The 12536-nt window shown below is 34.5% G+C and overlaps 1 protein-coding gene across 2 annotated transcripts in view; it reads right to left on the minus strand.

The window, feature by feature from the left end:
- Positions 1 to 8925: 8925 nt before the first annotated feature.
- The window catches only part of AUH (AU RNA binding methylglutaconyl-CoA hydratase), a 37154-nt gene continuing 33543 nt past the window's right edge, over positions 8926 to 12536 (minus strand). Inside the window, exons 10-11 of one of the 2 annotated variants that reach the window (XM_026703942.2) lie at positions 11465 to 11538; positions 8926 to 9897 (exon numbers count right to left, since the gene is read on the minus strand). In XM_026703942.2, coding sequence (XP_026559727.1) covers positions 9894 to 9897; positions 11465 to 11538 — 78 coding nt within the window. In that variant the 3' untranslated portion in view covers positions 8926 to 9893. Of the gene's footprint in view, positions 9898 to 10335; positions 11539 to 12536 lie in introns of those variants that run through there. The other variant, XM_026703941.2, reaches the window with a different exon arrangement.

Consider the following 12536-nt stretch of genomic DNA (forward strand, 5'->3'; position numbering starts at 1 on the left):
TGTGAGACCCTTTCCTTGAAGTTAGACTCCTAGGAGCAGTTGGGATTGTACCAGCCTCCCTGCTGCTTTGCAAACCTACCCTACCAAAGCTGCTGGAGGTGATTGGCAGGATTGCCAGTGGAGTTTCCCAGACTCATGTTTTTTGCAACTCTTCTTTACTTCTTGTGGCTTTTGATCCCATCAACAATGGTATGTGTGTGTATATATATGTTTTCTTAAGTTTTCACGGGTACTTACATGTATGGCATTCAGCTTTGTTTGGGTATTTTCCCACGTCATTGTAGTTGTGCTTTTAAAGTTGTAGCAACGTTTCGGCAGAATCTCATCTGCCATCATCAGTCTTCTGTATTGTGTTCGTCTGTGAGTCAGACTTTTACAGGTAAAAGTCTGACTCATAGATGAACACTATACCAAACAAGCTGAATGATTTTGAGCTTTAGGCAAACAAGCTAAAATTAAAATGTCCCTTTATGAACAAGTCTGCAAGGAAGGTGCTACAATTGGGGATTATCAGATGGCCATGTTTGCTGTTACATTATCTCTAATCCATAATTTTTTATTTGATTGGACCTGGCAACAGCTGCCTACATCTTTGTCACCTGATAAATTTTTGGAAATTGTCTGGAAGTTATATGTGATACAGAATATGGCTACATATTACATCTATGTTAAAAGCTCTTATCCTGATGATTGTTTGGGGGCACAATTTAAAAGGTTCAGCTCCTAGTCAAAATAGTGAGAGATAGTTTGTATTAATATACATGATTATAAATATCCTACTTAAAAAGTTGCCCTTTAATTAAAATACTGTATCTGATGGGGTTATGCTAATCAGTCCACACCCTGCTGATGAAAGCCCAGGCATGCTGGGCAGGCCATGTTACAAGGATGCCAGACCATTGCATCCCTAAACAGCTCCTCTATGGCGAGCTGTCTCAAGGAAAGCGATCACAAGGGGGACAAAGGAAGTGATACAAAGACATTTTGAAAGCCTCCTTCAAGTCCCTGGACATTGACACCATCTCCTGGGAAACCCCGGTACAAGATCGATCAACATGGTGCATGTCGATTCACTAATTCACATGTTGATCCGCTGCCAGACATTTGAAGACAAAAGAACTACTACTTCACAAAAGCAGCGAGCACTCCACAAAGCCAGAGCTGCAAATGCTCTAACAATGGTGCCCACACATGTCTGTACGACATGTGACAGAACATTCCATGCCCGTATAGGCCTTACCAGCCACCTGTGGACACATCATGGACAGCCCACAACCTGTTAGATGTCAAGATGTTCAAACACGATGGACGGACATCATAATCATGCTAAGGCACAGAAGAATATGAACTGTGGAAGTGAGTGGTCGATTTCCTTGTTTTGCAACTGAGGATAGCTCAAATGATCAAAACATACTTACAGGATTTAAGTTCATATAGATATATCAGTACCAATTATGCCTCATCTTTGGAATTGTTTTAAGTCTCCTTAATATAACAAGATTCAGCTTACTTCAGCATTTGCCAGGAAGACTTCAGATGGCAAAATCCAATTTGTTTTAATAGCCACTGGCAACATACCATTTTCTTCACCACATCAGCAATTATTTTTCTAAATACAGCACTAATGGGCAAAAAAAAAACCATTATAGTACTGGATGTTGTAACACCAGAAGGGCAAGATTTTATAAAAGTTAACATCTCTATAATCATGTTTTAGAAAACTGAAAACAGCTAAACCACAAAGGAAAACACACACACACACACACACACACACACACACACACACACACAGCCACACATACATAATCATCTTTCCCTTCTTTTATCTCACAGATCTCTGTAACAAACTGGTTGCTAAAGAAATCTGATCAAATTGTGACACCGTGTTTTGAAACTCTTCTTGGAGTTCATTTGAAACTTCAGCATAACAAGTGGCCTCTTATCTGTGTACTATTCCAAGAAGGAAGGCATGTTATTTTGTCATCCCAGCTGAAAAACTAGCTGGCTTCGCACGTAGACCCAGGGAGAAGAGAGACAGAGAGTGAGCTTGCACACATACTAGTAAACAATGGTAACCAAACCTCTTTCCTTTTCCCACTGCTGCTGTTATTGCTTACTGGAACTGGAATGCAGGAAGAAGTATGGCCCAGATTCCTAACTTAAAGTCAATGTTTGACTTTTTATTTGCTTTTAACCAGTTTATTCTGTGGTAGCATTCTTGTTCTGCCTCTCCCAGCTGAATATGGATGCATTCATCTCTCACCGAGGTCATGCACACTTTTTGACAAATAGACCCACTGAATTCCTATGGAGAACTTATGTGAGCAATGCTTACTCATTCTTAGTGCTGAGGCTGATAAACATTTCACTGAAGTGGGGAAAGGCAATGCTGCTTTTTTCAAGTTAAAAATAGTCTTATGTAATTTGGAGATATGCAAAATTAGTTGCAGGAGAGGATACCATTTTGCTTCTTCCTGTGTCAGTAGATGGATCAATAGTTCTAACCAGCCCAACCTACATAAAGAAAGGTATTTTTAAAAAACCTATTATCTAGATATAGTGGCTAGGATCTAATACTAACTTATCCCGGGATATGTTAGGCTTTGGCTTAGTGTGGTATGTAAATACTGCTGGTGTGGAAAATTATGTTTATAGCTTAGTATATTGATTGGGTTGAGAGGAAGCAATTCTGCATATATTGGGCATGAAGTCACTGAGAGCATGACTGGTATGCTATAAAGAAGTTCAAAGAAGGCATGAGATAGCTAGAGCCAAGTCTTTATTTCATCTAAAGAGGGGCTGTTTTGAGGTTAAAATAAGGGGAGATATTCAATGTATTATTCTGATCCAGAGAAAATCCCAAGGTTAAAACATAGGTATAAATACATAAATAAGTAAATGCTTAGCATCTTCAACTGGATTAATAAAAGGCAAGAATAAATAAGATCATTGGAATAATTATGAGAATAGTAATGGCCAGAAAAGAATAGTTAAGCTTGATTGTTGAAGAAAAACATTTGACTATTTAGAGAAAATGAGTTTACACTTGTATGGTTGTCACTATTTCCAAAATTAATCATGTGTAATACTTTGCAATCCAAAAATAAATTATCTATGCCCTTTCCCAAACAAAAAGCTCTTTTCTGAACTTTGAAGCTGAACTACATTACCAAAGAGAAAAGGCTTCATTTTTGAAACATGAGTTTGAAACTTTCATATTTATGTGATGAGAATTATGTCACAAAGTTAATCATTCCCAGGATATAAACATTCAGGCTAATGAAAAACTTCTTGTGCAAGCAGTCATTAGTCAGGAGCATAACATTGCATAATGCTTTCTAAAACATGTGTTATATGATCAGAGTACAAGGCTATATAATACAGACAAGTGTTTATGCCATATGCTGACCTTTCCTAAGACAGAAATGGATCCATGTGACATGCTCTTCTTGCCAACTTCATGCCAATAATTAAACTTGATGAGATGAAGGAAGACAAAATAGTCTTTAAGAAGCAGCTTTCAAGTTTTTATGTTCTGTCGTAATAAATGTAACCATAGTCATGTTGTCCACTGGGAACTTCACTTTTTAAAACTGGAAATCAATAAAGACTTCAAATGGTTTCTCGCATTTGTAGGAGAGAAAACACATACTCCTATAGATACATATGCACACACATACACTATCGCACACAATTGCTTTATTTGCCAAAGAAGTAAAAAGGTCAGAGGAACAAAGACAGCCAAAAGAATGCAAGGCACATCAAATCTCAGCACAGAACAATGGTGTTTGAAGTTCTTGAGCAATAACATTAGCAAGAAGCTGTTACTTAATCTCCTACCAGTATTACTGAAAAGAACATTTGCGAAACCATTCAGGCAAGCATGCTGTAATTATAATAAAAAGGGTTTTGCAGCACCAGATAATTTTAATTCTTTGCACAAATACTTCTTTAGACCTAGCTTAATTAGGAAGAACAAAGCCATGACTTGTAAAAGAATCACATGCACTTAAAACTATTACAGATAGTAGATAGCACGTACATAGAAGTATCTTTACCTACTGATGGCATCCATTCTATTCTATGGAATCCTGAACACGTTGTTAAATGACTAAATTCCCACTGAAACCAGTCATTTCCCAACTTGGTATACTCCAGATATATCTTAGGAATTCCAGCTAGCTTTCATAGTAAGAAAGGAAGCTGCAACGAACTCACTGGGAATAAAGGCAGAATATAGATTTGCATTATAAGGAAACTCTGCTAACCCAGGTATACGTAGGCAGAAAATAGATTTAATATTGGAAAACCCTTTGATAATTTATAATAAATATTTCTAACTTTTTATCCATTTTAATTCATTATAATTAGACTGCACAGATGGAAAAACAGTTTAAAGAACCAAAGGCTTTTCTTTTGGTACTGATGGACAAACAGTTGAGAAAAAGTTATGGAACTTTGTTTTTGTATAGGGTAACTGCAGCAAATTATTGCAATCACAATGATGGAAAAAAATTGACTCTATTCACAATGGAGAATGGTTGGTGAGGATGATAGAACCTGCCTGAGATGGCTACATTTTCTTTGATCAGAAAAAAAATCTAATATTTATGTTTAAAGACTTTTTGCATGAAACAAAAAAAGGTGAACATGTGATTTATGGGTTTGATGATTTAATAGGATATATTTAATCAGGAAATGAGAGGGTTATGATGTAACCATCAAGAGGTAAATTTCTAATTGTATTTATAACTGCTGTAAAGAAAATCAAAAGCTACTTTGTATCTTTTTTTCTTTTCTATATTTCTTTTACACATTTTCCTTTCCTGCACTTTTAAATTCCCCCCCCCCACACACACACACTTTTTTTTCCCCTTTTATATTACTGGTAGTTTGTATCAGTTATCTTACTTTTTAAAATCTTTAATAAAATGTAATTTTTTAAAAGCTGGAAAAAATGACAAATAAGAGTGCACTAGTCTGAAAAGATTTTGAGGTTAGTTTATAAATTGTTGGCTAAGGAGATGCTCAGTGTTCTGAATGTATAATCTGTTCTCTTCTCATATACTGCTTTCCAAGTGGTAGACACTGCTGTTCTAGGAAAATAATGTAGATCTAACAAGTTCTAAATCTGCCTGTTCTGTAGAAAACCATAATTTGTTACTCATATTATTCTCATATATTCATTATTCTCATACTCATATATTACTTATGTAAATGTGATAATAGGACTCCCATCCATCCTCCATACTTTCCCCAAAAAATTACTTTTCCAATTGAAACTGGTAATAAGCTGAAGAAATTGATGATTTGTAATTTGCATTTTCTCCTACCAAAATAAAGCTTAATTTTCAGAGTGCATCCATAGTTTACAAATTTGTAATTTTTGAATTTGGCGATTAATACAGGAAAATGCAGTCAGGCTTCTTTTACCAGAGGCTGACTGGATTTAATAGAAAAGTATAATTCGGTTTGCAAAATTCTTGAAAAAAGAATGTGGGTTCCACATGCCCCAAATTTTTGAGAAATACTCAGCTGATAAAACTGATAAATATTGAATCAGAATGAAGATATTTATAATAATTTATTGATTAGCCCTGCAACATCAATAAAAGAAAAATAAAATGCATAATCTGGTTCCAGGATAAAAGAGATGGAATGTGATACGGTGATAAAATACATGTGATACAGTGAGTCAGCAATTAGTAATTAATAGATTCACTCCCTTGCAGGATACCTCAATTGGTTCAATGTGTCAGGTTCTTAGTTCAACTGCCTTAAAAACTAAGTAATTATATATGTAGGATAACCACGAGGAGGAATTCATTCAGAACTATGCAAAAGATGAATGACATGGGGCATAGAATGCAAAGAAAAATGAAATATCAAAATAGCTATAAAACAGGCAAGAAACAGCAAATGGCTCCTATGTTATAATCTGAATCTTTATGTATTCCTTTTTCTTTCCTATCTGCACAACAGTCATTCATGAGAGTCTCTGTGTGTGTTTGCGTGAAACATATACAGCAGTAACACAAAGAACTTCTTGAACTTGGACATAGTCAAATGGATAAGGTTCACTCAAATCCGGCTTGCCATTTCTCATTTCTTGTTGTTGCTTTTAGACAGACAATAGAGAAATAAAGCTTAGCCTTTCTCACATGATGTCACCCTTTAAAAATATCCATCACCTACTGGCAATTAACTTGGAAAAAATATCCCCCGTCCATTTGAAAATATTTTTTTAATAAGAGAAAGAGAAGGGATGACAGAAGAAGTCATGTAAGAATGAGACTTGTGGCAGAGTGTTTTCCTCACATTTGGCTTTAATTTCATATAATTATCCATCTACTCCTGGCCCATCACTGCAAAACTGTGTCTACCAGCATGAACCCCTCCCCAACTTCCACTTAGTGGGATGGGATTATACATTTTAGACATGACTTCTGATGTCAACAACAGCTTCATCCAGGAGCAATTGTCCAAATTTCTCTTCCTTTTTTAAATTAAAGTGGGTTGTTTTTCATCAATGGGAATTATAAGCCAGTACAAAAATACAAGAGTGGTTTCTCTTGTCTAGAATTAAATTTAATAATCTTGGAAGAGTTAATTGACAGAAATGCTTGAACGAAAAGTATGCATGCGGATGAAATGTTGAAACTGAGAAAGGCAGTTATGCAACTTCTGTTTCATCACTGGAACAATTGGATTTTCAGGAGTATTTCACGTAGTGATATGAAGTGTTAATGCTGAATCTTTCTCTGTCTTCCAGGCTCCCAGCCAACTTATGTTTGTCATTTCAATCTTTTTTTTTCCTTCTCAACCAGCTGGGAAAATAGTTCGAATATCTAAAGCTAGTAAATGGAAATACCAATATAAGCCAAATACCTTAAAATGAATTAAGTACAATTCACCAAAATAAGCATGTTCTTAAAAAACTGAAAAACATCTGGTATTTAACTGGATATCAACATTGCAAAATTTGGAATCTTCTTCCCAAATTCATTATAATAACAAGAATCCTCCTGAGTCCTTGTGAACTACAAAAAGGGACATTTTATCATACTTGGTGGACAAGTAAAAAGCTAAAAAATGGATTCAAATACTGTAGATACATTGATTCAAAGGATTTTAAAGTAAAAGTAAAATAAACAATAGTGATCAAAGGCTTATATATTGAAATTGACAGGCAGTTTGAAAAAAGTCATGGAACTTTGTTGTTGTATATTGTGTATCCAAAACTTGGAAAGATTCAGCATTATCCACAATAGAAGAATGGTTGGTGAAAATGATAGAACTTTCTGAGACGGCCAAATTGACTTCTTTGATAATTAGACTGGCTAGATTATAGAAAGAGAGTCATGTTGTTTTAGAGTACAAAGGCAAATTTATAATTGTATTTTTAATTGTAAAGAAGGGTGGAAGCTATTTTGTAACTTTATTTTCTATTTTTCTTCTACCTTTTACTTTATTTTCTCTTTGATTTCTTATTTTTATTTTTTTCATTATATTAGTTTATTTCACTTTTTATTTTCCCTTTTTAAAACTATATGCAGTGGTTTTGTTTAGATTGTTTTGGCTATAGAACATGGCCCATTTCCTTTGCAATTTTTTTCTATAATTTGATGTATAAACAATATATTTACATAGTTTTGCTCATCACATCAGTAAGATAAATTCGGTAAACAGAAATATGAAATATGAGTGGAAATCCCATAAAAGATCAAGGATCTTTATTTTCCAATAATACCAAATATCTTTATGATGTCTTGCTGCAAATCAAGTTTTCTCATAGTGAATTTCACTTCTATTTATTTGATTTTCCAAAGTTTCATAACAAAAACATGCAAATATAGTGAAATAGCTTAAGAGGCCATAGCATTTTTTCTTGGCAACTATGGCAAGCAGTAAATCCAGATGTGTAACTCACCTAGTGATTACATATTGACAAGCCATTGTGCTTCAAAGCTACAGGTACTCTAAAGATTACGTTCTACATATCACACTGGAACAATGCAATTAAGAAAAATTAGCAGTTCATAATCCATGCTTTGATTCTATTTGATATAATTAATCTAAAAGAGTTAGCATTATAAATAATATATTAATTGGATATTCACTTTAGCTAGAAGTGAGGTGATGGTTTGGATTTTTTGAATGAGAATAAATCCCCTTACTTGCACGGGGTCTAAGAATAACTTTTTTTTTTTTGCCCCACCTGATTCTTTTCCCCAGAAAAGCTTAAGAAGATTGAGAAATTACTTTGCTTTCAGGTTAACATGGTGGGTGCAAATGGAATCAGTACAAAAGGATTATGTACTGAATTGTCAGCTTAACAAATTGTAAGGCCCCTTCTTTCTAGCAAATGATTAACCGAATAAATTAAACAAAAAGGAAGAAACAGAGGATAAATTATTGTCTAATGTGGATAATCTTTCCCCTGGAATTCATTACACCTTAAGATACCATGATATTTAATGCACAGAAGTGAAGGCTGCAGATACAAGGGCTGCAAATAAATAGCAACATTCTTCTTGTGAAGGAAAAATGAGATATGTGTAAATAATTTCCTTGAATCAAAATAATTTTTAAAACATAGGCATCAAAATGACTAAATATTACAGTTTAGTAGAGATATTTTTGTATTCCTTTATAAGCAATTCTGATGAATGACATTCAACATGCAATTATCATAATTTATTATTTTTATACACTAGATGTATTTAGTCTTGAGTGATGTCTGTGCACTTAAGTATATTTAATTGGATGCATGACTTTATTAAACGTTACATCTTACACAATGAAAATAGAATTTTAATATTTTTGGGGACTTTTTCTTTCTTTCTAAAATTATAATAGATAAAATGGTCAGTCAGCTAGCATAGTGATAAGTCCACTGAAGTATTTTAATCAAAAAGTGGAATGTTGAATTTAAGGATATTTATTTCATTTTGATTCATTCTTATATTTATTACTGACATGCAACATACAAAATTACATATAATTTTTCCATACTAGGCAATGCTATATAACAGAATATGTAAACAAAAAACTGATATACACTGCATTCACAGATGAAACCTCCTTCTAGTTCATGTAGTGGGTAGAACAAGTTTCCCTACAAAGGTTAGCATCCAACTTAGCCGAAGACAAAAAGAAAATAAAAAATGTGGGCTTCATCAATATGTTTAATGCTTGTAGATGATATTAAAAAACTGACAATGAATCCAGATAAGATGTTGGTTCTACTGTTTAAGATGGAAGGGGATTGCACAGAGAGAATGATAATATATTAAGTTAGGCGCATAAGAATCCTTATAAGCCCCTCTATTTCTTTGAAGAAAGCAAAGATTGGCCATAGTCATATGATCTTTTGTTAATTTTAGCTGTCTAGAAAGACTTAGGCTTTCTGGTTAATTGCAGTTTTTCTCTCATCATTTTCTTTAAAAAAATTTTTTTTTAAATGAGGTGTTGCCTTAAAAACAACTTGTATGAATCCCTAAACTGTAAATTATAATACAGATAGTCTTCAACTTACAACCACAATGAAGCCCAACATTTCTGTTGCTAAGCAAGGCAGGCGTTAAGTGAGCTTTGTTCCATTTTACAATCTTTTTTTTGCCAGTTTTTAAGTGAATCACTGCAGTTGTTGTAACACAGTTGTTAAGTGAACCTGGCTTCCCTTTGACTTTGCTTGACAGAAGGTCACAAAAGGTGACCACGTGACTCCACAACACTGTGACCGTCATAAATATGAGTCAGTTGCCAAGCGTCTCAGTTTTGATCACGTGATCATGGGGATGCTGCAATTGTCTTAAGTGTGAAAAAATGGTATTTTTCCAGTGCTACTGTACCTTCAAACAGTCACTAAATGAACTGCTGTAAGTTGAGGACTACCTGTAAAACAAACAAAAAAATCAGTGCTGCTTCTTACCTTCTCGGCAGAATGCAGCTGCTTTCTAAAGTTGGAAGAATTCCAAGCAGACAGATGTTGCAGCACTAGCAATTCCTTTTTTTTGGAGTCATCAAGTGTGTAGAATCCTTGGCTTGCAATGTCACTTTCTCTGTAGCGATTTCAGTTTATTTGCCTTCCAATGAGGAGCCTTGTTTAGTAGGCAACACAACTGCAGAAAATTGTATGAGCAATTTCTGGACATGTGTAATGTAAGGTGGTAAGGTCTCCTATTATTATTATTAAATTAGTTATTAAGATCCCTATACATCCTTAATTAAAATGTACAAGTTTATAAGACAAAATGTCCTTGGATCCGTTTTGATTAGTATGTAGGGTAAAGCTATCTGATTTGTTAAATTGGGTTTATTGATGTATTTGCATTTATTCTTTTCATTCTGTTTTCATTCTTGGATTTAGTTAGAATGCCTGTTATTTCTGTGTGTGTATGTGTGATTGTGTGTGTGTGTGTGTGTGTGTGTGTGCATGCACGCGTCTGCATCAACAGGTAGTCTTTAACTTATGATCATAATTGAGCCCAAAATTTATGTTGCTAAAGGACACATTTCTTAAGTGAGTTTTGCCCTGTTTTATGAGTTCACTTGCCACAGTTGTTACAGTTGTTAAGTTAGTAACCCAGTTGTTAAGTGAATCTGGCTTCACTTTGCTTATTGGAAGGCTACAAAAGACCCATGACCCTTGGACACTGCAACATCATAAATCTGAACCACTTGCCAAGCATCCAAATTTTGATCATATGACCATGGGGGATACTGCAGTGGTCGTGTGAAAAATAGTCGTAAGTCACTTTTTCAGTGTCATTGTAACTTTGAATGATGCCTAAATGAACTGTCAACAACTACCTGTAGACACACAATAATAAACTCTTTGCCATTATATACACAAAAAAGCTCAAGTCATAATTTTTATGCCTCAAGTAAATAATCCCAACCCCGTCCCACCGTGCGCCTAATCTAAGTTTCAGTTTCTATTTTATTGTTAAAATCCTATGCTGGAAGCATAGCACAATTAGTATACTGAAGAATTCTTTACAATTATACAAGCTGTACAGTTGTTTCAAGAGTATATAAATATACTCCCAGTTGTTCTTTCATAAATTTGGGAAACATCATAAATTTACACATTCAGATGGAATAAAAATGCATTGCTGATCTACTGATAAATTTATTCAATATAATCTACAGTGTCTGGTTTATAGAATTATTTTGTTCCAACAACAGAACGCCTACATTGTTTAGTCTCTTTAGGAATGTATATATTTAATTGATAAGATATACAGTTCCAAGATGTGGAATAAAGTGCTGTAGAATTTTGTTGACCTTGCAATTTCACAGAAAAGCCTTCAGGACATATACATTATATATATCAAACTATGTGTATTTACATTTACTTCCATAGTTGCAGTAGTCCACATTCTGAGGCAAAAAGTAAACTAAAAGTCCTTCCAGGAGCCTTTTATTTCAATTGCATTTTAAAAGAAGTTTTTCTTACTCTCCTTTGTAGCGAGGAGGTCTTTTCTCTTTAAAAGCAAGAAGACCTTCAATTCTGTCTTTTGTTGGGATAGTCTACAAAGAAGAAAATCTTTTTCAGTTCTTGTAAGTTAGTTAACATTTACATGCAAACATCACCCAAAGATATGAGTGTGTAGAAAGATAAGAAAAAGTGTAAGCTGAGCCATGATTACAAAATGTTTGCAGCTGTTGTAAATCAATCATGCTCCTCTATAATCAAAGCTTTGCTGGTTATCAGGGACAGGATAAAACTGAGAATAGTGGCTCATATTTGTTTGTTCTGAACTGAGAATCTCTCAAGAAAGAATGTACAACATATGTGACAATTAATTTTGCGACAAGGATGTAAAGTGTGGTGTGGCTTCTTAAAACTGGTCTTGCAGGAAAATTAAATACTTCTGCAAGTTTCAGTTCTGAATAAGATCATCTTAATCAAATCAATCAATCACAATTCATGTAAGGCAGAATTAGTATAGTGCACTCAAGAATAAAGAAAAAGCCTACCTCCTGTTAAGTCATAAAAACCTCCCAGATATTCTTAGGGTATAAGAATTGCATTGGCACCCACAATTTTGCTGATCTATTTCAAGTTATTATTCAGATTACATAATTGTTAATTTGATAAATTTCAATGGGAAAATAACACAGTGGTGAGGAAGACTCTTCATGAAGGTCGAGATTACCAACTGGCCTGTAACTCAGAGGGTTGGTAAGTAGTACAAGGAGAAACAGAGATGTTTGTCCCAAAAGTGCTTTTGCAAAAGGCAACTAGACTTTGCTTTTCCTTGAAGTTTTGTTTCTCACCCAAGAATCTTCTTCAATTCAAGAAACAGAACTGAAGAAGCTTCTTGGATAAAAAGTGAAATGTTTTCAAGGAAAAACAAAATCCAGTTGCCTTTTGAAAAAGCACTTTTTGGACAACCAAGACTTGGACCTTTTGGACCTCAGGGACCACCAAACTCATAATTTTAAATCCCGGGGACCACTAACCAGTTCTGTGGATGTGGCCTAATTTGTGGGTGTGGCTTGGCGGTCTTATGACTGGCTGGGCA

Source organism: Pseudonaja textilis, chromosome 2 (genome assembly GCF_049901715.1).
Source record: "Pseudonaja textilis isolate UNSWEBS1 chromosome 2, rPseTex1.2, whole genome shotgun sequence".
Classification (NCBI taxonomy): Eukaryota; Metazoa; Chordata; class Lepidosauria; order Squamata; family Elapidae; genus Pseudonaja; species Pseudonaja textilis.